Source organism: Hemiscyllium ocellatum, chromosome 42, assembly GCF_020745735.1.
Source record: "Hemiscyllium ocellatum isolate sHemOce1 chromosome 42, sHemOce1.pat.X.cur, whole genome shotgun sequence".
Classification (NCBI taxonomy): Eukaryota; Metazoa; Chordata; class Chondrichthyes; order Orectolobiformes; family Hemiscylliidae; genus Hemiscyllium; species Hemiscyllium ocellatum.
In genome coordinates, this window is record NC_083442.1 from 9,999,232 (window position 1) to 10,025,242 (window position 26,011).

The window sequence follows — 26,011 nt, forward strand, 5'->3', positions numbered from 1 at the left end:
ATGCATTATCCATGGGGGTGTCGTTGTGTACTATATTTACAATTCTTCACTGGCTGTGAAGTATGTGTGACTCTTCAGTTTGTGTGGTAGTTGCTAAAGAGGTGCAAACTCTAAAATTAATACAGTACCTGGCAGAATTAGTATTAAGACAAAATCTGCCAATGGGCTTCTGCCATTCTGAACTTTTCATATAGTTGGTATTAAAGTGTATAAATGCAAAATACTGTGAATGCTGGAAATCAGACACAAGCACAAAAAATGCTGTTAACTCTGTTTCTCTCTCCACAGATACTGTCAGGCCTGCTGAGTTTCTTCAGCATTCTGTGTTTGTGTTAAAAGTATGTGCTTGAAATTAATAGGATTCCGTTGCAATGAAAGGCCTGAGGTTAGCTTCTGTGCATTGCAGAGTAAAGTAGCAATTTGTGAAGGAAAGACATTGGCTAAGTCAGTCTAAATTGCTTGAGAAATATATTTATATAATTCACTATTCTAAATGAATGCTTAACGCGAACATTTCAGGATAATACTTCAGCAGAGTAATTCACCACCAGCACACAGTAACAGCAGAATATACCATCTACAAGATGCACAGCAGTGACTCACCAATGCTCCTCCAACCCCACCTTCAAAAGCCGTGAACTCTACTGTCGGGGAGGACAAGGCCAACAGAACACCACTTCCTGCAAGTTTCTCTCCTGACACACCATCCTGGCTTGGAAATATATTGCTGTTCCTTCAGTACCACAGAGTCAAAATCCTGCAACACTCTCCTTAACAACACTGAATGCATTCCCACAGCAAATGGACTGCAATGTTTCAAGGCAGCAGCTCACCATCATCTCCAGGGCAATCAGAGATCAGTAATAAGTGCTGGCCCAGTCAGTGACACCCACAAAATGAATGAAAATACAAAGATTTCCCAACCCCTCTGTGCAGCAAGCCATTGTTAAACCTGTCTGCAGGTGTTTTCCATCAGAATTTGTCAAAAAACACTGTTCCACACCTTTTAGAAAGAAATGATAAACAAACCACGTCAGAGAAGCAAAGAGCCAAACCAAAAAGAGATACAAAAGGGACAGGAAAAGACAAACCATGAAAAATAACAATCTGTAATCTCTTTCAAAATGGAAAGGAATAGCAGACACTGTCAACACAGCTCGTTCAGGAGCACTCTTGCCCCGTCTCATTACACTTGGGTTTCAAGCATAGCCACATTCCAGTGACTATTTAGCTGATAGTCTCATGAAGCTCAAATTAAAACATCACTGCAGAAGTGAAGAGTTAACCTCTTTAGTCAGCAGATACAAATTCCTGCTTGCAAGTGATGGTGATCATGGATCATCTCTTTCTTTAGACATGTGGTTTTCTGCCCACATCGAAGAGTTTGGGTTCAAGACAGACTGGGGAAGAATAAGTCAGGTCTTCCAGATTAAAGGCTTCTTTAGGACTTTATTTATTGCAGGCAAATATGAAATTAAATTTATTCACAGTAATAAGAGATAAACCAGGATGCAATTTTACTGTAACATTAGAATTAGAATCCCTGCAGCCGGAAACAGGCCCTTCGGCCCAACAAGTCCACACCAATCCTCCGAAAAGTATCCCACCCAGATCCATTCCCCCTGACTAATGTACCTAACTTACACATCTGTGAACACTATGGGCAATTTAGCATGGCCAATTCACCTAACCTGCACATGTTTGGATTGTGGGAGCACCAAGAGGAAACCCACACAGACACAGGGAGAATGTGTAAACTCCACACAGACAGTCACCTGAGGCTGGAATTGAACCTAGGTTCCTGGCACTGTGAGGCAGTAGTGCTAACCACTGATCCATCGTGCTACACCCATACAGACAGAATATTCTGCACATATGCTTCTATCAATCTCTCAGTAATCCTGCCCACTGTATTATTTATGTCCACTGGGGAGTATCTCTGTGATGTCACTGCAATGTTGCTCCAGGGTCCTAACACAATACTCCTATGATGCATACTGTAAGAAAGAGAGCACTACAAAAACTACTGTCTATTTGAGATTCTTTCAGAGCACTTTCTCAAAGACAGACAAAGGATTTTCTCCAAGATATTCTGGACCCAAAAATATCCCTCAACCAATGTCATTAAAATAGGTTCTATAGTTACAGTGTGTGGAAGCTTGTTGCGTGCAGATTGATGTTATATTGCCTACATTATTAACATGACTTCAAAATGTACTTCATTGGTTGTAAAGTTAAAACAAAAGGTGCTATATATGTGCAAGTCTTTACTTGCAGCGTATTTGATTAGTTTAAGTTATGTAATGTAATTGACCTGCTTAGAGTTTGGTTACATAATCCAACTCAGTCTCAAATATATCCAATGGTTCATCATCTATAACTTCCTGGGTAACCGAATTTCATAGATGTAACTCATGAGAGAAGAAATGGAACCGCATTTCCATCTTAGTAGGCCTCTTATTCACGTTCCAGTCTCCCCAAGAGGAAACACCCTCCTGGTGTCTACCCGGTCAGGTCCCCTCAGGATCTCCCATATTACAATAAGATCACCTCTCATTCTTTTAAGTCCAAGTAAGATTGGCCCAGCACATTCAATTTTCCTTCAAGCAAACCCTACACAACATCCCAGGAATCAGTTAAGTGAATGGTCTCTGAACTTGTTTAAAAAAAAAATTCATTTGTGAGATGTGGGTGTCGCTGGCTGGCCAGCATTTATTGCCCATCCCTAGTTGTCCTTCAGAAGGTAGTGGTGAGCTGCCTTCTTGAATCACTGCAGTCACGTGCTGCGGGCTGACCCACAGTGTCATTAAGGAAAGAATTCCAGGATTTTGACCCAGCGACAGTGAAGGAACGTCAATATATTTCCAAGTCAGGATGATGAGTGGCTTGGAGGGGAACCTGCAGGTGGTAGTGACCCCTATATCTGCTGCCTTTGTCCTGCTAGATCGAAGTGGTCATGGGTTTGGAAAGTGCTGTCTCAGGATCTCTGGCGAATTACTGCAGTGCGTTGTGTAGATAGTATTCATTGCTGCTACTGAGTGTCGGTGAATGAGGGAGTGGATGCTTGTTGATGTTGTGCCAAGTGAGCTGCTTTGTCCTGGATGTTGTCAAACCTCTTGTTGGGGCTGCATCCATCCAGGCAAGGGATGAGTATCCCATCACACTCCTGATGTGTGCCTTGTAGATAGTGACAGACTTTTGGGAATAATGTAGCCAATGTGGTGAGTTCACTTAAGCTTCTGACCAATGATTACCCCCAGGATGTTGATGGTGGGGGATTCAGTGATGGTAACACCACTGAATGTCAAGGGGTAGTGTTTAGATCGTCTTTTATTGGTGATGGTCATTGCCTGGCATTTATGTGTTCCGAATGTTACTTGCCACTTGTCAGCCCAAGACTGGATATTGTCCAAAGCTTGTTGCATTTGAGCATGGACTGCTTCATTGTCTGAGGAGTCGTGAATAGTGCTGAACACTGTGCATTCATCAGAGAACATTTCCACTTCTGACTTTACAATGGAAGGAAGGTCATTGATGAAGCAGCTGAAGATAGTTGGGCCGAGGACACTATCCTAAGGAACTCTTGTAGAGATGGGTTGGAGCCGAGATGACTGACCTCTAACAACCATGACCATCTTCCTATATGCCAGGTATGACTAACCACAGGAGAGTTTGCTTCCTGATACCCATTGATTCCAGTTTTGCTAGGGCTCCTTGATGCCATGCTTGGTCAAGGGCTGTCACTCTCACCTCACCTCTGGAATTCAGCTCTTTTGTCCATGTTTAAACCAAGGCTGTAATGAGGTCAGGAGCTGAGTGACCCTGGTGAGACTCAAACTGGGCATCACTGAGCAAGTGCTGTTGATAGCAATGTTGATGACCCCTTCCAGCACTTTATTGCTGAGGATGTTACTCCATATGTTGACTCACCAATACCCAGTAGATCTGCAGTAAAATTTCCCTGTGTTCAAATATCATTCCCTTGCAATAAACAAAATTCCATTTGGGTTGCTAATTTGCTGCACCTACCAATATTAATTTTCTTGTGATTCATGTATCCATATCCCTCTGCATTCATTCAATTAATATGCTGCATTTTTATTCTTCCTGCCAAAGTGCACAAGTTCACATTGTCCCACATCATACTCCACCTGATAAACTTTTGCCCACGCACTCTTATCTACATTCCTTTTCAGATCACATGCCCCTTCACAGCTAACTTTCCCACCATTTGTGTGTTCAGCAAATGTATCTACCATATATTTGATGCCTTCTTCAAATCATTGGTATAGCTTGTAAACAGTTGAAGCTCCAGCACTGCAGGTGGGATGAGCGTAATATAGATAGGTCATTGCTGGGGGATCTAAGGTGGCGGCGATCTGAGAAGATCACACTGCAGAGCTTCGCATCGCAGCAGGAGCAGGACAGTCCTTTAACCCACCCAACCCAGATCATCAGGATTTCTTGGGGCATTGGAAAAATTGTGGAGCCCCAAGAAACATTTAAAAATGGACTTACCTGTATTTTCAGCTGTCCAGAAATGCCTAAAAAGAGAGGAGGAGCATCTGAGGCCGGGCCTCCAGCTCAGCCTGCAGCAGCCTCGGAGCCAATTACTCTCCAAGACCTGGTGAACCAGCTCTCGAAATCGCACAAGATGTTGGGGAAACAGATTGAAGATAAGCTGTCTCCCGACTCTCTCATGCTGCAGAAGCATGAGCAGCAGCTGGGAGACCTGGAGAAGAGGACGGATGAGGTGGAGCACAGGGTCACAGTGGTGGAAGCTGATGCCAGTTCATTCAAGGAAGAGATCCAAGCCCTGAAGATGCAGGTTTGTAATTTACGTGACCAAGTGGATGATCTTGAAAACAGGGGCAGTAGAAAAAATATTCGGATCATCGTTCGGCCCGAGGGTAAGGAAGGTGAGTGGCCTGCGGAATTTGTTGAAGATTGGCTTCCAAAATTCCTTGACTTGGAGACTGGAATGAGACGACTGAAGATAGAGAGGGCTCACCGGATCGCAGCACGGAGGTCGGGTCTGGGGCAACACCCTCGTCCTTTCCTGGTGTGGTTCCATCGTTACCGGGATAAGGAGAGAGTCATGGAGGCTTCCAGACTCCAGGGGAAGGATCCAAAGGCCCTAATTTACGAGGGGTCTAAGATCATGTTTTTTCAGGACATTTCAGTGGCGGTGATCCAGAAACGAAAATCGTATGATGGTGTCAAGAGAAGATTGAAGGAGCTTGGGATTCAGTACTCCCTGAGATATCCGGCAGTGCTTCGGATCACCTTAGATGGATCCATGCATCTCTTTTACACATCGGAGAAGGCAAGAGACTTTGTGGACAAACTAACCTAATTTAAATAATTGTAGTATGCATAAATATTGTTGCTGGGGTATGCGTTCATCATTCTATAAAAGAAATGGAGGAAATCCAGTTGGAGCTTTGTTTTTCCCCCTTTTTTTAACCTCAATTGATAATAATTTGGTTCAAACTATGTCTGGCGGTGGTTAAGATGTACATTTTAAATTTCTAAGTTAGGACATACCAAAGGATGGGTGGCGTTTTTATTCCCCTTTTTTTATATAAAAGTTTTTTTTTATTCATATTGATATTCTTTGGGGTTTATTCTTTTTAGCTTGTGCTTGCGATGCGGCTCTAGCTGGGAGAAGTGAAGCTGGTTGAGATGGTTAGTTGCCTATTTATGGGCAGCTCGGGACGGGTAGTTACCCCCTCCGGGCAGGGGGTGAGTTTCCCTACTCAGCGTTATTGGCGCTTTATATGTTGGTTTGTTTTCCGGTTTTTTTTTAATTTTTAATAATTTTGTATGTTTGTTAAATGTAGTGGTTTTAGTTTATGTAGTTTTTATATTTGGTGGAACATGCGACACTAAGGCTCAGCAATTTGTGGTTCGGGTTCCTCCTCTCTGGAATTTAAATGTAATTGCAGGAGATTATGCCTAATGATTTGATTAAATGGTGTACTTGGAATATCAAGGGAAGTCACTCACCAATTAGGAGAAAGAAGGTACTCTTGAGTATTAGAAAGGAAAAGGTGAATATTGCTTTGTTACAGGAGACACATTTGGATGACAAGGAGCATCTGAAATTACAGCAGAATGGCTTTGACCAAGTTTATTTTTCATCATTTAATACCAGAAGTAGGGGAGTGGCTATATTGGCGAGGAAAAATCTCTCATTTAGATTGTTGGAATGTGTTAAAGACACATACGCGAGGTTTGTAATTCTCAAAGTCTTGATAAATGGGGAAGAATATGGCATTTTAAATGTTTAATGTCCCCCAGCTCATCCTCTTAAATTCTTGGCAAATGCTTTTTCTAAACTGATAAGTCTCAAGTCTCGGCACATCATTATAGGGGGAGATTTTAACTGCCTCATGGACCCCACAGTAGACAGGTTGCCTAAAGGCCCCTCAATACCCTCTGCACAAACTAAACAGTTATTGGATTTGTATGGGGAATCACGATTGGTGGACATCTGGAGGTGTCTCCACCCTACAGGTAGGGATTTCACGTTTTTCTCCAATCCGCACAGATGTCACACGAGCATTGATATTTTTCTGACCCTTGCAGTAACCCTGGATCTGGTGGCGTCCTGTATGATTGGTAATATTGCCATCTCTGATCATGCTCCAGTGTACCTCATGGTTAAAATTAAGGATGTTACAGTGGATTCAAGGGACTGGCGAATGGACCCCTTTATTCTCATGGACAGCAAGTTTGTGAAGTATTTCTCTAGGGAATTTCAGGCATTCCTAGACATCAACATAGGCTCGGTTGATAGCTCATCTGTTCTCTGGGAAACTACCAAAGCTTATGCCAGAGGGTTAGTTATTTCATATTCCACAAGTAAGAAGTGGCAGAAAGGTGAGCAGCAATGTCTCCTTGAAGCGCGGTTGAAGGCAGCCAAGAAGGCCTATTTTAACAGACCCTCATTGGTTAAACTACAGAGGATTACGGCACTGTGGTCTGCTCATGCAGACGGCAAAGAAGGAGCTGGCTTTTGCTAAGCAAAGGTTATATGAGCATGGTGACAAGCCAGGCAAATACTTAGCATACCTTGCCAGAAAGAGAATTGCCCCACAAACCATCACAGTGATTAGGGAAGGGTCTGGGAACCTAACATGTGATTCTAAACAGATTAATATGGCATTCCAGAGATTCTACTCTAAATTATATCAGTCTGAGAATTGTGAGGAGGGGCAGGCCAAAACGGAATCCTTTTTTAGAGACCTGAGGCTCCCGGGTGTGACTCCCGAGCAACAGTCCTTTCTCAATGCCCCATTATCAGAGCAAGAAGTGTAGGAAGCTGTGAGGCAGCTTCAGAGTGGAAAGGCACCCAGTCCCGATGGACTTCCCAGTGAATTCTATAAGGAACTTATAAATATGTTTAAATGATTCATACATTCATGTTTGTCTCCCACCATCTCTGAAAGAGGCCAATATTTCACTTATCCTTAAAAAAGGGAAGGATCTGGAAGACTGTGCTTCATACAGGCCCATCTCACTCTTAAATGGGGACTTTAAGATCCTCTCTAAGGCTCTTGCGTTAAGGCTGGAGACTGTGTTACCTTCTATTATTAAAGAGGATCAGACGGGCTTCATAAAGGGTCGCAGATCCTCCAATAACGTTAGGAGGCTGCTTAACGTAATTCAAGCATGCCAACAGCAGTCAATACAGGGATTGGTGATTTCTTTAGATGCAGAGAAGGCATTTGACCGAGTTGAGTGGCCGTACCTTTTCTATATTCTAAACTGGTTTGGTCTGGGCGAAGCTTTCATAAGATGGCTAAAGGTTTTCTACAGTGTACCCCTCGCTGCGGTCATTACCAACAGGGTATGATCAAGCAATTTTAATATTTCTAGGGGCAGCCGGCAGGGCTGTCCCCTTTCACCATTACCTTTTACATTGGTGATTGAACCATTGGCAGACGCCATTCATGGGGATTTCAATATATCAGCTCCAGAAGGGGGGTCAAAATTACATAAGATCTCGCTGTATGCAGATGATGTTCTAATTTTCTTGACAAATCCAGCAGTCTCAGTGCCTTGCCTTTTGCAATGCATTCACGCATTTGGCACATTTTCAGAGTATAAGATTAATTTTGCTAAATCAGAGGCTATGCCTATGGGTCGTATTACGAAAGGGTTGGCTCTTGAGAGTGACTATAGATTCCCATTTAGGTGGTCACAGGGGGGTTTTGTGTATTTGGGCATATTCATTACTCCAGTTCTGGATTGGCGGTTCAAAGCCCCATTTTACTCAATTATTTGAAAGAATTAAACAAGATCTCCAAAGATGGGAGGCACTTCCAGTCTCATGGTGGGTCGGATAGCGCTTATTAAGATGAATATTCTCCCTCGTTTGCTATACCCTACACGGATGCTCCCCCTGATTTTCAATAAACAAACACCCAGGAGACTGAACAGTTGGTTCAGCTCCTTTATCTGGCACTGTAAATGGCCCCCCCATTAAATTAGCCACAGAGTGGGGGGAGAAGACCTTCCGGATATTAAAAATTACCCATTAATTAACCCATTTTCACCTACGTGAGTGATTGGGTTTGTGGGGACCCTCTTTCAATATGGCTAGATATCGAAGCCTCCCAGGCATGGTGTTTTTGCTGTTTTTGGACAATACTGTTAAAGCATGGAGGGCAATTCGGCAGAGGGAAGGTAATATTGGCAAAGCATCTTTGTTTACATCTTTAGTGGGTATGCCGAGTTTTCAACCAGGTGTGATAGATTCAGGATTTAAATGTTAGGCAGCTAGGGGTATATCTTGCAGGGGCGATTTATTTGAGGGAGATGTAATGATGTCCTTCGATCAGTTAGTACGGAAATACGAGTTTCCTAATAGAGACCTCTTTCGTTTTTTTCAAGTTAGGGATTTTATTCAAAAAAGGACCACACTTTTGACTCATCCCTACAAATCTGACATAGAAAGGAGGGTACTAAGGGCTAAGAATACACTCTCTGTCAGTACTCTATATCACCAATTGGGGGGTGCCACCTCAGATGAGTCTGATCAACTCTGCAAGATGTGGGAAAGAGAGCTGGGTGTTGAAGTTTCTTCAGAGGCATGGGAGGATATTTGGGAGAATGCAAGGAAGATATCAATTTGCAATCGGACCCATGCGTCACAGTTGAAGATTCTCCACAGGGTCCACTTAGCCCCAGACCGTTTGTCAAAATTTAAACCAGGGGTATCTTCAGCATGCCCCAAGTGCAAGGTCTGTACGGGTACTCTTACCCATTGTCTTTGGCCTTGTGACAGGCTTCAAACATACTGGAGCGCTGTGGTGGATGCAGTGGAGAGGATTGTAGGTGTGGGGGTGGAGAAGGCCCCTATTTCGCTCCTTTTGGGCCTACCCATTGTATTTCCTGCAGACTCGCATAAGGCAAAACTTTTCAATATTCTTACATTCTGTGCAAGGAAGAATATCTTGCTGGGTTGGATATCAGAAAACCCCCCCAGGCCTGTCGGGTTGGTGAAAGATTGTTAAGGAGCATATTCCCACGGATGTTCTCACAAATATGGTACATCACAAAACTGAGAATTTTTACAAGACATGGCAACCCTTTTTGAAATACCTGGCCACAGATTTATCTGCCACACTAACAAGGGCTTTTATATAGCCGTAACGATTGTGTTTCATGAGTCCAATATCCAGTGAGGAGGAACTGTGAATATATGAGTGTGTTGTTTGGCTGGCTGAGTTATTACTACTTATTTGTTTGTTGTCAGGTATTTATTTAGTTGGTTAAATAGCTAGTTTAGGTTTTTTTTACTTTTATACTTCTTTATATATGTTAATACATTCATACAGGAGGGTGGGTTGGGGAATTTTTTTTATTATTTGGGTTTAGTTTTGTACTATTTTTGTACTGTTTTGAATTGCATTGTTTTGTATTTGTTGTAATATTTAAAAATCTATTTTTTCTTATTAAATAAAAAAGATAGGTCATTGCTGACACGATGGGCTAAGGGCCTCTTCTGTGCTATATGACCGCATGATCAGGTGTTAGAATTGGAGGTAGGTGAGCACTTTGGGGACAGTGACCACAATTCGGTGACTTTTACTCTAGTGATGGAGAGGGATAAGTGTGCACTACAGGACAAGAGTTATAGCTGGGGGCAGGGAAATTAGGATGCAGTGAGGCATGACTTAGGATGCGTGGTTTGGAAAAGTAGGCTTCAAGGGAAGGGTGCAATCAATATGTGGAGCTTGTTCAAGGAGCAACTACTGAGTGTCCTTGATAAGTATGTACCTGTCAGGCAGGGAGGAAAGAGTCGTGTGAGGGAGCCGTAGTTTAATAAGGAATTGGAATCCCTTGTTAAAGGGAAGAGGGCGGCCTATGTAAAGGTGAGGCGTGAAGGGTCAATTGGGGTGATTGAGAGTTATAAGGTAGCCAGGAAGGATCTAAAGAGAGAGAGCTAAGAGCAGCAAGGAGGGGACATGAAAAGTCCTTGGTTGATAAGATTAGGGAAAACCCAAAGGCTTTCTATAGGTATGTCAGGAATAAAAGAATGACTAGGGTAGGAATAGGTCCAGTCAAGGATAGTAGTGGGGAGTTGTGTGTGAAGGCTGAAGAAATTGGGGAGACACCGAATGAATACTTTTCATCAGTATTCACTCAGGAACAGGACATTGTTGCTGATGTGAATATTGAGTCACAATTAACTAGAATGGATGGCTTTGAGATATGTAGGGAAAAGGTGTTGGAAATTCTGGAAAAGGTAAATGTAGATAAGTCCCCTGGGCCTGATGGCATTTATCCTAGGATTCTCTGGGAAGCAAGGGAAGAGATTGCAGAGCCATTGGCCTTGATTTTTATGTCCTTGTTGTCTACAGGAATAGTGCCAGAAGACTGGAGGATAGCAAATGTGGTTCCCTTGTTCAAGAAGGGGAGTAGGGAATAACCCTAGTAACTATAGGCCGGTGAGTCTTACCTCTGTTGTGGGCAAAGTCTTAGAGAGAATTGTAAGGGATAGGATTTATTAACTTCTGGATAGGAATAATGTGATCAAGGATAGTCAGCATGGTTTTGTGAAGGGCCGGTCGTGCCTTACAAACCTTATTGAATTCTTTGAGAAGGTGACTAAGGAGGTGGACGAGGGTAAAGCGATAGATGTGGTGTATATGGATTTTAGTAAGGCACTTGATAAGGTTCCCCATGGTAGGCTACTGCAAAAAATACGGAGGTCTGGCATTGAGGATGAGTTGGAGGTTTGGATTAGGAATTGGCTGGCTGGAAGAAGACAGAGGGTAGTAGTTGATGGTAAAAGTACATCTTGGAGTGCAGTTAGCAGCGGTGTTCCGCAAGGATCTGTTTTGGGACCATTGCTGTTGTCATTTTTATAAATGGCCTGGAGGAGGGGCTAGAAGGTTGGGTGAGCAAGTTTGTGGATGATATGAAAGTCGGTGGAGTTGATGACAGTGAGGAAGGATGTGGCAGGTTACAGCGGGATATAGATAAGCTGCAGAGCTGGGCAGAAAGGTGGCAAATGGAGTTCAATGTAGCTAAGTGTGAAGTGATTCACTTTGGTAAGAGTAACAAGAAGATGGAGTGCTGGGCTAATGGTAGGCTACTTGGTAGTGTGGATGAGCAGAGGGATCTTGGTGTCCATGTACACAGATCTCTGAAAGTTGCCACCCAGGTAAATAGTGCTGTGAAGGCATATGGCGTACTGGCTTTTATTGGTAGAGGAATTGAGTTCCGGAGTCCTGAGGTCATGTTGCAGTTGTACAAGACTCTGGTGCGGCCGCATCTGGAGTATTGTGTGCAGTTTTGGTCGCCATACTATAGGAAGGATGTGGAGGCACTGGAACGGGTGCAGAGGAGGTTTACCAGGATGTTGCCTGGTATGGTAGAAGATCGTATGAGGAAAGGCTGAGGCACTTGGTGCTGTTTTCATTGGAGAAAAGAAGGTTTAGGGGTGACTTGATAAAGGTGTACAAGATGATTAGGGATTTAGATTGGATTGACCATGAGAACCTTTTTCCACGTATGGAGTCAGATATTACGAGGGGGCATAGCTTTAAATTAAGGGGTGGTAGGTATAGGACAGATGTTAGGGGTAGATTCTTTACTCAGCAAGTCGCGAGTTCATGGAATGCCCTGCCAGTAGCAGTGGTGGACACTCCCTCTTTATGGGCACTTAAACAGGCATTGGATGGGCATATGGAGAAAAGTGGGCTAGTGTAGATTAGGTGGGCTTGGATCGGCGCAACATCGAGGGCCGAAGGGCCTGTACTGTGCTGTATTGTTCTATGTTCTATGATCCCTGTTGGCACTCCAGTGGAAAATAAGATCCCAGAGAACTGTAGGGATACTCTCTCATTAGAGAGAAACAACAAGCGGTGAGTTTAACCTGAGGGTCAAGACACCTCAAGCAAGGGGAAATATTAAGGCAGGATCTTGATGGTGATCCCAGCCAGTGGGAATTGAACCCACACGGTTAGTGTCACTGTGCAAAACAAACCAGCCTTCCAGCTAACTGAGTTAACTAACACCCTTACATTCCATTAGTTATGACTTGTCAACTAGTAAGGACTCATTTACTTCTACGCTCTTCTCCTGATTAGCTAGTCAATCCTAAATCCATGCTGGCTGGGTCAGCATTTATTGCTCAGCCCTAGTTGTCCTTGACAAGGCGATAATGAGCTGCCTTCTTGAACCGCTGCAGTCAATTTATTGTAGACAGACCCACAATACAGTTAGGGAGGAAAATTCCCCAGAATTTTGGCCAGCGACAGTGAAGGAATGGCAATATACTTCCAAATCAGGATGGTGTGTGGTTTGATGGGGAAACTTACTGTGATGGTATTCCCTTGTCTTTGCTGCCCTTGCATTTCAAGGTTGTAGTTGTTGTGGGTTTGGAAGAGGCGGTCTAAAGAGCCTTTGAGAGTTACTGCAACGTCTTGTCGAATTTTCTCAATTAATTGAATAAATCAAGTTAAGGTGATCGAAGCAAGTCTGAGGCACAGCCATCTTGACTACTTTCCCCTTCTTTTCTGCCTCAGATGAATCATGCTAAAAGTAGAGATTCCCCACAAGCCCAATGGAATTCCACAGGCCCAGAAGTTCTCATCCATTTCACCCACATGGCTATCCTCGTACAAGCCTAAACAATAAATAATAGCCAAGAGGATTGAAACCCTGATTTTACCAACTATCCCTGACTGCAACTGTCTAATCGATGGTGCTGGATGTTAATTGACTGACTGTTCCAGGAAGGGTGAAAATAGCCACATGTATACAACACAGTGCAGGGAGATAATCAGAGAACCTCCAGGCCCCAATGACTCAGTATAAATCACTCCTGGGACAGGTATCCCAACAGATGATACTGACACATGGGGAAAAGACAACATGGTCCATCACAAAATCATTACGGTGCTGAAGGAGGCCATTCAGCCATGTATGACTGTACCAAATCTAGTATTTAGTCCAACTCTATTACCCTAATGTTAATCTCCTGCATGTTCCCACATCCCTGCACACTATTTCTATCCAAAACACCACTCAAAACTCTCTTGAATGCCTCGATTGAACCTCCACTATTTTTCCAGGCAGTGCATTCCATAAGCTAACAATCACGTTGTAAATCTAGTTATTTTCCTTGATTCATTCACACCTGACTCAATTCTTTCAAATCTGCCCCACAGCCAGGATAAATCAGCAGCCCTGACATCTGACTTTGCAAAAAAAGGCAAACAAGGAGAAATTCCCAGGGACAATGAAAGAAAAAGTACTTTGTATAATTCCGTTCTCACAACCAGAAGTTAATCAGAACAAGTCCAGGAGAACAAGTCCAGAACAAGCCCAGAACAGTCAAGGCTGAATCACAATTCTGTTAGTTAACCATTCCTCTGTTTGTCCTAAAATTTCACCCTTAAAAGTATCAGCTTCATCGTGTGTGGTAACCTTTTATGAGGCCGATGGGAAGTCCAAATATATTACAAATGTACACTGAATGGGCTCCCATTATCCATCCTCCTTGCTTGTTACATCTAATTAGATAAATGGGGGTGTTGTATTTTTGGCAAAGCAAACCAGGGCAGGACTTACACAGTTTACTGTAGGGTCCTGGGGAGTGTTATTAAACAGAGGGAACCAGAGGTGCAGGATCATACTTCCTTAAAAAAGTTACCTTCATTAGTCAAAGCATAGAGAACAGAAGTTGAGATGTCACGTTGCAGCTGTACGAGAACTGGGAGGCCACTTTTGGAATACTGCATACAATTCTGATTTCCCTGCTGTAGGAAGAATGCTGTTAAATTAGAAAGGGTGTAGAAAAATAATTTAAGAATATTACTAGGATTTCAGTTATGGAGAGAGGCTGGATGAGCTGGGGCTTTTCCCTGGAGCATCAGAGGCTAAGGGGTGACATAACATAAAGGTTTATAAAATCATGAGGGGCATGAAAAAGCTGAATAGCCAACATCCTTTTCGAAGAGTGGAGGAGTCTAAAGCTAGATGGTACAGTTTTAAGGTGAGAGGAGAAAGATTTAAAAAGGGACTTGAGGGGAAACCTTTTCACTGGGTGGCCGATGTTTGGAATGAGCCTCCAGAGGAACTGGTAGAGGTGGTTACAGTTACAATCTTTAAAGACATTTGGACAAGTACACAAATAGGAAAGTTTTAAAGGAATATGGACCAAAATGTAGGCAAATGGGACCAATTAGGTTTGGGATGCCTGATTGACATGGACAAGTTGGACTGAAAGGTCTATTTCCATGCCATATTGCTCTATGACTTGAAGACTATGAATCCTGCTCCCTCTACAAAAGTGTACAGATTCTGCATGTACCACACCAACTGACAGTGTTTTCTCTGTAAAAGATAAACTTGCCATATTCTTACTAGATCATAGGCTGCTCCCTCATTAGATGGTTTAACCTGAGGGTCACCATGTCTCAGGTGAGGGGACAGGTTGAGAAGAATCCTTCACGGTAACCTCAGCTGGTGTGGGAATTGAAACCACCTTGTTGGCATCACTCTGCATTGTAAACCAGCCATCTGGTCAACGGAGTCAACCAATCCCCATTCACAATGAGTAACCTTATTTGGACCATGCTTTTATGAAGGTATTCACTACAGATGTGATACATGTACGGTGTACTTTACAAATTATTGCATCTTAAGTGCAAAATTAACTGTAAAATCCACCTGACTGATATTTCCAAGAAAAAGAATACCACTTAAATTTAACATAATCATTCCCGTATGCCCAGACTCTGATCTAGCAGGATATGCCAAGTGCAGATAATTTTCAGATTTTTGTTTTGCAAATCTATTCTCTGCTGAAAACATTAACCCAGACATGATACAAAGAAACACAACAGTAATGTGCTCTAATTGTTTAGAATTATTGACTCAGATAGACTTCTCCAACATCATTGTCATTATAGAATATAATCTTCTACTTATGCCAAGATGAATAACAGATTAAGCATTGTCTATTAACAATATCAAAGAGAAGCTTTCACCCCTGTCAATTATCTATCTTCTACCTTTGAAAGTTGTACGCCATAATATGGCACGGTCCCAGGGCTACTTTCCAATATCTAGTCTAATTGGTTTTCCTAAATGCATGAGCAGAAAATTGGCTATTGAATGTGCATATGTTCATGAATCTGAAATCAACTCAACCACATATTAATTTCTGCTTTCTCTCATCCAAGGTTCTCAAGGTCCACATGATTCTTCAAGTTAAAATCAGCTGATGCTGGGATCCCCTTGGTGAGATTCAAAACCTGCTGCATTAAACTGTTAAAGGAAATTCAGAGAGAAGGAGAATGGGCATTTTCAGACTGACTTAACATAGAAAGAAGGTGCAACTGAAAGTAAATGGGAAACTACAGTAAAAGTTCCCTTCAGTTTGAACAGCTATCACTGAACTCACTGCTAACAATGCTGGTATTTCAAGCCCATTGTGCTCCTCTTTCTGCTCAACACTACTTGCTGTTCTGACTGATTTGTTGAAGGGTATTTCCAGTTTTACATTTCTTCTATGTGTTCTTTGCAATTCTTCTTTACCAAGTATTTTATTTCTAAGGAATAAGAGCCTCCTTATTCCTCTCACTGAATGAGTCAATCTCATGATTCACTAGGTTGAATTTAATATCTTCCTGCGTTGTGGTGCTGTCCTTCACATCATTAGCTCTGTCCTTTAATCTAGCAGCAACTGCTGCTTTCAAACACCCATACGTCCGATCTGAATCCCAATTATTTACATTTCTCTGGTGCATTCAGTTCTCTCACAGGATCCTGTTGTTCTGCCACTTCATCCACCAAAATCTAGCATTGCCTCATGTCAACAAGAGATTTTCAGAACATTTCACCTTCTAAAGTATGTCCTCGCCTACTTGTATTGCAGCTTGGGTTATAACAAGTAGACTTTCAAAAGGTGGAGAAATTGAAGTCCTGGTTGATTCTACATCAATGGCAGCTAATTTTGTGAAAATTCACCCCAAAATCCCACAGATCTGAACATAGAGCCTTCTCTTTACAAAGTGTTGGATATACATGCTGGAGAGGTGATGGCCTACTAGCATTATTGCAGGACTCCTAATCCAGAGACTCAGGTAATGTTCTAGATACCAGGGTTAGAGTTCTACCATGGTAGATGGTGGAATTTGAATTCAATAAAAATCTGGAATTATGAAATGGTTGTCAATTGTTGGAAAACTTCATCTGGTTCACTAATGTCCTTTAGGGAAAGAAACTGCCACCTTTACCTGGTAGAACCTACACATGACTCTAGACCCATAGCAACATGGTTGACTCTTAGATGCCCTCTGGGAAATTAGGGATGAGAAATAAATATTGGCCTAACCAATGACGCTATCTCGTGAATAAATTTAAACAAAAGGACATGACAGTGTAATAGCAAGCAGGTTTATCAAGTGAAAATAACATTTCTTAGTCTGAACCAGTGAAGAAGATAGAAGACAAGCAAAAGGAAACAGAATATCAACTAAGACATTAGCTCTAATTGTAGCTACTGGTGAGTTGGACAATAGTGTGGTTAGTTTTGGGTTTATCTGTCTCAGCAGTGACATGTAAAGACACAGCCTGACCACGATGGAACAACTCTCAAACAGTGGTGTAACAGGAAGTTCTGTTTGTAGCCAGCCCTGCCTAAGGCAACGTTTAAACTTAACATGAAAAAGGAACAGAATTTTACCTTTATGTTCAAGCAAATGTTTCTCTCTGGTTTTTTTGAATCTGGTTTTGTACAAGTTTATTTCCTTTCAAAAAGTTCACTATGATATTCCTCCTGCCAGATCAATTAATCAGACTCTAAGTTTTAAAAAGAGACATTCTTCAATTTTTTTTTACAAGCATGACTATACAGGCAGCATGAAGAAACTCAATGCATGTTTCATGATATCAGTTGCGTCCTGTTTTAGGAGTTAAATATATAGCTTGGAAGAGTTTTGTTTACTGTAGGAGGTGATTCAAAGTTTAATGCTGATGAAGAGCCATGATTGACATTGCTTTTTGCTTTCCTGGATAGTGAACATGATCATATTACTGAGCCGGCACTGTTAAGTTGCAAACCCCAGATCTGTTCACGGCTCAGTGAGCTAACCCAATGTGGATGAACATCACGAAAGATTGACCTCAGCATTCTCAGCTTTAGAGAAGTTTCTTCATATTATCTTAATAACTTGCTTGCAAAAACAAAACAAAGAATGTTTCTTAAAATTGTTCTAAAATTTAGAATCTGATTGATTGCACTGGAAGAGGGAATATCAAAGGGAGCAACCATTTTTAGGAAAGGAAATAAACTGGTGGAAAAACACATTTTAAAAACCCAAAGAGAAACATATTTGCTTGGTAATCCTTTAACCCTTTCAGAATTGCATGAGCATACCATAAAGCCAAGTTTCTACCATCAAGTTTTTAACTGGATAACATCAATGAATTTTTACAGCTGTCAGGCACAGAATGAGATTCTAAAATAATGTAAGTTTATTGAATCAAAGAAATGTATAATACTGCAGATCCTGCCCATTGTTCCTGCACTGGCTTTTTTTGAAAGAGTACTTAGATACACATCACTACTTTTTGTCATAATCCTGAGCCGCCTTAACCTGAAACCTGCCCAACTTCCTTTTAAAATTATTGACAGAATTAACATTCACCGCCAGTTTGGCTTGAACCTTGGAAATCCCGACTACTAGACATCAAATGACACCTCACCTTCTCCAGATCTTTTGCCAAATCTATAATCGGTGTTTGTTGATCTACTTGTCAGAGCCTATCATCATATTTTCTACAGTTTTTAAACTGAAAGACGTTGCATTTTTAACTTGTACTTCCAATAAATATGATTGGTGAATTTTAGTTCAAATGTATTCTACATTTGGGCTTCAATTGGTTTGCTAGTTAATTGGGGCCTTAACTTGACTGAAAAAGTGCATTTTAAGATGACATTACTGAATTTCAAATATGAAAACACAACTTTTTGATTACTCAAAAGGTGAATTATTGATCTCTGAAAAATTAAAATCCAGAGATGCTCCTATGTCATTCTAATGACATTGAAACAAGATACAATCTCACAGATGGCTGTGTAACCAGCTGTTGCCTGCAGATTCCTCAAAGCTAATGATAGATGTTTTGCAAGTAGGATTAAGGGTCTTCACTGCTGGACATCAAAGGCCAACTGTCTAGTCATCCTCCAATACGTTAACAAAAATGCATAACTGAAAAGGGAAAATTAAACCCTAGCTGTAAAATATTCATTAATGTTATTCAGTTAAAAACTTGATGGTAGAAACCTGGCTTTATGGTTTGCTCATGCAATTCTGAAAGGGTTAAAGCATTACCAAGCAAATATGTTTCCCTTTGGGTTTTTAAAATGTGTTTTTCCACCAGTTTATTTCCTTTATCTTGCTTTCTCATGGAATCCCTACAGTGTGGAAACAGGCAATTGGTCCAACAAGTCCACACCGGCCCTCTGAAGAGTAACCCACCCAGACCCATTTCTCTACCCTATTACTCTACATTTACTCTGAAATAACTTACATACCTACACATCCCTGAACACGATGGGCAATATAGCATGACCAATTCAATTGTGGGAGGAAACCGGAGCACCCAGAGGAAACCCACGCAGACATGGGGAGAATGTGCAAACTCCACTCAGACAGTTGCCTGAGGCTGAAATCGAACCTGGCTCCCCGGCACTGCGAGGCAGCAGTGCTAACCACTGAGCCACCATGTCGCTCTGATCCCCCAGATTCTCAACAGCACAAGTAAAAGCCACAATTTCATCAACAGAGCAGTACCGTATGTCAGAGCTATAACCGAATGTTAAATTAAATTTAACGTATTTAAATTTGCTAGTTTTAACGTATTCCTTAAACTTTGGTCTCATTTTGTTTCAAATGCACTCCTGAGACATGGTGTAACTGGTTGGCCCACATTTATCGCCAGTCTCTAGATGCCTAAAGAAAGTGGTGGTGAGTTGCCTTCTTGAACTACTGCAGTCCACATGCTGTGGGTTGACTCATAGTGCCCTGGAGGGAAGGAGTTCCAGAATTTTGACTCAGCAACTGTGAAGAAACAATGACATATTTCCAAGTTGGGATGGTGAGTAGATTAGAGCAGGTCTTGCAGGTCCCATGTATTTACTGTCCTTGTCCTTCAAGTTGGTAGTGGTCATGGATTTGGAAGGAGTTTTCTAAGGAGCTTTGGCAAATTTCTGCAGTGCAACTATAGATTTTACACACTGCAGATACTGAGCATTGGTGATGGAGGGAGAGAACATTTATGGATGTGGTGCTTTTTCTTGGACAGTGTGAAGCATCTTAAGTGTTCATCCAGGTAAATTGAGAGTGTTCATCACACTCCTGACTTGTGCCTTCTCGACGGTGGCCAAACTTTGAGGGGGGGTCAAGATTCACTGCAGAATTCTCAGACTCTGACCTGCTTTTATTGCCATAGTAGCTCCAGTTCATTTTCTGGTCAATTGCAATAACCCATGATGTTGGTAGTTGATTTTGAATGTGATGGATAACTTGTCTCTTGTCAGAGATGGTCATTAGCTGGCACTTGTGTGGCATGAATGCTAATTGTGTCTTACCAGCCTAAGTCTAGATTTTGTCCAGATATTGCTGCATTTAGACATGGACTGCTTCGATCTCTGAGGATTCGAGAATAATGTTGAATAACCTCTCTCATTGATTATGATGTTATTTCACATATATTATACTTGAATTAATCATTACGAGAGCCCAAAAGGAACACATCTATCAAGGTAACAGAACCAAACGAGGCCTCGTAGTTACCGGTGCCTGCTCTCCTTCCTCAACAAAGAATCCAAAACTAATCTCACTGCCCTGATCTAAGATTCAAAAAGCTCCACTATTCCCTGTGAAAGAAAACTCACCAAATACACCACTATCTCACAGTAAAATGATTGACTTGAAATTTAACATATTCACTCTCTCCATGCCTCTAGATTGTTAACCCTGACACCATTCTGGTGCCTCTGTATAGTGTGGTCAAAGGAGGCAAAGTTTGGCACATTGCAAGGGAAGCTTAACATATTTCTGAGAATGTAATAAGGGGATGAGGGGTAAGGCATAATGCAGAGTGGGTACAGGAAATGAGTGCAAACACCATTGTAGATCAGTAAGGTTGAAAAGCCCATTTTTCAGCTCAGTAATTTACACTGTATGGTCTCTGTATTTTTCATGCACTTTCTTTTATGGGAAGTCCAAACCTCACTGGCTATTGCTGTCATCATTTATTCTTATACTCAAAATGCTAGATTTTGGGAGGCAGAACAGGAATGGAAGATTCCATTCAATGCAAAGCTGCTGAAAGCCGCACATGGTTTGGATTCAGCAGTTCATTTACAAATTGTCTGGCTCACACTTGATACGAGTTGGAATTTGGGAGCAGCCCAATGACTTTGATGAAAAGCCAAGGGTTTACAAATGGAGCTAACGCGGTAAACAAATGTCAGATGAAATTCAATGTGGATCAAAACAATATGTTGAACATTAAATGGAAAACCAACAGGAGGCATTTATAACTCAATGAATGCTGTGAAATGTGGGTCAGTAAAAGGTGTTAGGTCTTACACTTAATGCAGTCCAGAAGGTTGTACTTGAGGCAAAATAATTGCAGACAATGATAGACAGATGAATAGTGCATAGGAGGCATTAGCTTGTGCTTCCAAATGGACAAAATAAAAACTGGTCCAAGTGGCCTTCATTTGCAAGTGACTCCTATACCAGGTCACCAATTATACTATTGGCTGATACCATGCTCTGTTAGCGATAGACTGGAGAATAATCATCTCTCCCTTACAAGTCTGTTGAGTTTATGCTTAATGTTATGAAGCATGCCCGAGGAAAGAGACAGTGCTGGTGCTGGTGGTGATGGTGGTTGGGGGGGGGGGGGGGGGGGGGGGGGTGTGTGGAAAACGGAGGAGTGGGAGGTGGAAAGTAAAAAAAAAATCAACACATCATACTTCAAATCAATACAATTTCATTGGAACACGCTACAGACTCAACAGAAATGCAAGAGAGAATTGAGTAGACAACAGAAAAATATCATGGACACACAATGACATGAAAATCACACATGACAGGAAAGTAGATAAGCACTAAAGGAATGGTTAGTGAGTGTTGAAGGTGACGAGAGATGTGCCAATCTTGCCAGAATCCTGGCTTCATCACTATGGTGGCACTCACAATTTGTCAACAGCTCATCCCTGACATTGCAAACTGAGCTCTTTAATCAAGAGGCAGCATGCTTCAGACGGGGGTAGTTCCACAGACTCATCTGAGGGACGATTAGCTTCTCAAGGGTTATTAGAAATAAGCTATAATTTCTAACATTTAAACAAAAAAAATTTTGAGCAAAAGGTTTTTTTCCAAAAAGTGCTTTCTAATTGAAGATACTACAAAATGTAATTTAGCTGTATACTGAAATAGAAATTCAACAATGAAATTAAATGCAAACACTAGCTAGATACAACATGAGACAGGATACCAGTTGCACACATTACTTTGTAATGACTGGCTGCAGAGCAGAGCTGGCAGGCTCTCAGGAACAACAAGGTGGGAGGTCTGCGAACTCAGAGAGAGACAGACTCAAAATAAAAAAAAAATCATTAAAAATGGGAAAAGGGTGAAAATTTGTTTCTGAAGTTGAATTGGTGTTGATCTTCATTCCGTGTGACCTCCAGTGCATAAACTACAGTAAAGGTTTTGACTAGTTCAGTATTCAAAACCTTGACTCTAGTTTATGCACTGGAGGTGGCACAGAGTGAAGATCAACACTGATTCAACTTCAGAAGAGCATTCCATATTTCATGCTTCAACATGTAGCTCCATTGAACAAAGTCTGCAATGTCAAATTATAACATTCCTAACCTTCCCAGTTCTTCTCCAACTTCATAAAAGTCTTCCACTCTCTGCTGCTTAAAGGAAGCCATTCCAGATGTCTTCATTGATAGGTGGTTCAGAGGACCATATAATTCAGGTAGGACAACCACAATCTGTCAGCATCAGGCTCCTATGTAACAAAAACAAACATTCTTAGAAAATGCTGAAGTTACAGAGGGGTACAAAATATTCAACATTCTCTCCAATAAGTATTGCGATTTAACTTCGCAAATATCACTTAAATTAAAGAAAAACTTCGAGAAACGCAGCGAGTTCGGTTCAGCAGCAAATGGATGAACTGGACAAAAAGTCCATTAGACCTTTCACTTATAAGTGAAGGACATTTCATCAACTTGTGCAACAGCAAACTCGCCCACAGTCTATTTGTAGTTCAGATTCTATGAATTTACAGGGAGTAATTCCAGCGAAACAAAACTGGACATTCAGTCCAATTGGATCAAGCCAGCATTTATGCTGCCCTCACATCTCTCTCTCTCTCATCTTTCTTCATCCAGCACCATCAACATATCTTATTCCTTTTGCTCATGTGTTTATCTCTCTTTCCTTTAAATCCATTTGATGCTTCAATTATTCCTACGGTAACAGGTTTCACCTTTTAGCACTCCAGTAAATAGTTTGCTCTGTATTTCTATTAGATTAATTGTTTCCTATCTGTATGATCCCCAGTTCAGGTCTGCCTCTACAAATGGTATCACCTTCTCTAAGAAAACCTGAACAACCTCCTTCGTAATCTCCAATTTTGAGCAGGTTCTTCTCTGAAGCGTAAAGCTCCAACTTGTTTAACCTGATTATAATTGTGCAGCTCTGGTCTCAGTTTAGTAAACCTTTCCATACATTCTCCAGTGCCTGCCTGTGTTTTTCCAATTCTACACCTGACTCAGACATAGAGATTTAACAGCACAGAAAAAAGGCCCTTCAGCCCAGCAAGTCCATACCTGGTCAAAAGCAATCTTTATCTAGCACAATGCGACAGGTGATCGAAATACTTCTTAAATGTTGAGGGTTTCTGCCTCAGAACTGAAGGAGGGCCACTGAATCAAAAAACTTTCACTCTGTTTTCTCTCCACGGATGCTGCCAGAGCAGCTGAGTTTTTAAACAGTCATTCCTGTTTTTGTTTCAGGTGTCCAACGTCCACAGTTCTTTGGTGTATCCTGGTGCTTAGTTTGCTTCCAAATGGACTTACTAACCCAATACAATTAACAATCTGTGAATTTGTACCTTCAGATTTCTCTCCTCCATTTGCCCCACGCACACTGATTTTCCAAGGTGGCCTCCTTAATTCTTCCTATCAGTATGCAACAGCACACATTACAATATATAACCACACAATGATTGTGCGTTCACTCCGCAAGTTTATTAATGTCTTGCTTGTGTTTTATCGGAGACATCCTCTACATTAAACTGCACCTTCACAACCCAGGGAGAGACAAACATTGAAACTGTATTTCCAATTGGAGTCATAGAGATGAAACAGACTCTTCAGTTCAACTTGTCCGTGCTGGCCAGATATCTTAACCTAATCTCGTCCAATTTGCTAGTACCCGGCCCATATCCCTCCAAACCCTTCCTATTCATATACCCATCCAGTTGCCTTTTTTTGAGAAGGTGACCAAGCATGTAGATGAGGGTAGGGCAGTTTACGTGGTGTACATGGACTTCAGTAAAGCCTTTGATAAGGTTCCACATGGTAAGCCGATGGAGAAAATGCAGAGGCATGGGATTGAGGGTGATTTAGCAGTTTGGATTAGAAACTGGCTTTCTGGAAGAAGTCAGCAAGTGATGGTTGATGGAAAATAGTCTCTCTGGAGTCCAGTTACTTGTGGTGTGCCACAAGGATCTGTTTTGGGACCACTGATGTTTCTCATTTTTATAAATAACATAGACGCAGGCATAGGTGGATGGATTAGTAAATTTGCAGACAACACTAAAGTCAGTGGAGTAGTGGACAGTTTGGAAGAATGTTACAGGTTGCAGGGGGATTTGGATAAACTGCAGAATTGGGCTGAGAGGCGGCAAATGGAGTTCAATGCAGTTAAACATGAGGTGATGCACTTTGGGAAGAACAACAGGAAGGCAGAGTACTTGGTCAATGGAAAGATTCTTGGTAGTGTGGATGTGCAGAGGGATCTTGGAGTCCATGTGCATAGATCCCTGAGAGTTGCCACCCAGGTCGATAGTGCTGTTAAGAAGGCATACAGTGTGTTAGGTTTCATTGGTAGAGGGATTGAGTTCCAGAATCACAATATCATGCTGCAACTATACAAAACGCTGATGCAGCCACACTTGAAATATTATGTACAGTTCTGGTCGACCAATTACAGGAAGGATGTGGAAGCATTGGAAAAGGTGCAGAGGAGATTTACCAGGATGTTGCCTGGTCTGGAGTAAATGTCTTATGAGGAAAGGCTGAGACACTTGGGTCTTTTCTCATTAGAAAGAAGGAGGCTAAGGGGGGATTTGATAGAAACATACAAGATGATCAGAGGATTAGATAGGGTAGACAGTGAAAGACTTTTTCCTAGGATGTTGACATCAGCTTGTCCGAGAGGGCACAACTACAAATGGAGGGGTGATAGATTTAAGACAGATGTCAGAGGCAAGTTCTTTACTCAGAGAGTGTAGTCAATGTAGTCAACTCAGCCACATTAGAGAGATTTAAACAATCCTTAGATAAGCACATAGATGATGATGGGATAGTGGAGGGGGACGAGATGAGAATAGTTCACAGGTTGGTGAAACAGAGGGCCAAAGGGCCTGTTCTGCACTGTATTGTTCTATGTTCTAAATGTTGTAATTGACCCAGCCTCAACCACTTCCTCTGGCAGCTCATACATGTATCACCCTCTGCATGGAAACGTTGCCCCTTAGGTCCCTTTTATATCTTTTTCCTCTCACCCTAAACCTATGCCCTCTAGTTCTGGACTCCCCCACCCCAGGGTAAAGACTTTGTCTATTTACCCTATCCATGTCCCTCATGATTCTATAAGCCTCTATAAAAAGGTTACCACCACCCCATCCGACACTCCAGTGAAAACGGCCCCAGCCTATTCAGCCTCTCCCTGTAGCTCAAATCCTCCAACCTTCGCAACATCCTTGTAAATCTTTTCTGAACCCTTTCAGGTTTCACAACATCTTTCCGATAGGAGGGAGATCAGAATTACACACAATATTCCAAAAGTGGCATAACCAATATCCTGTACAGCCGCAACACGACCTCCCAACTCCTGTACTCAATACTCTGACCAAAAAAGGAAACATATCAAACACCTTCTTCACTACCCTGCCTACCTGCAACTCCATTTTCAAGGAACTATGAACCTGCACTCCAAGGGCTCTTTGTTCAGCAACACTCCCTAGGACCTTACCTTTAAGTGTATAAGTCCTGCCCTGATTCGTCTTTCCAAAATGCAGCACCTCACATTTATTTAAACTCCATCTGCCACTCCTCAGCCCATTGCCCATCTGATCAACATCCCCACTGTACTCTGAGGTAACCTACTTCACTGTCCACTACACCTCCAATTTTGGTGTCATTTGCAAACTTACT

General features: G+C 41.9%; 1 protein-coding gene across 3 annotated transcripts in view; it reads right to left on the reverse strand.

The window, feature by feature from the left end:
* dapk2b (death-associated protein kinase 2b) overlaps window positions 1–26,011 on the reverse strand; it is a 156,552-nt gene that overhangs the window by 115,365 nt on the left and 15,176 nt on the right. For all 3 annotated transcript variants that reach the window (XM_060853576.1, XM_060853574.1, XM_060853572.1), the window contains exon 2: window positions 22,431–22,572. In XM_060853576.1, coding sequence (XP_060709559.1) covers window positions 22,431–22,507 — 77 coding nt within the window. In that variant the 5' untranslated portion in view covers window positions 22,508–22,572. The remainder of the gene's footprint in view (window positions 1–22,430; window positions 22,573–26,011) is intronic.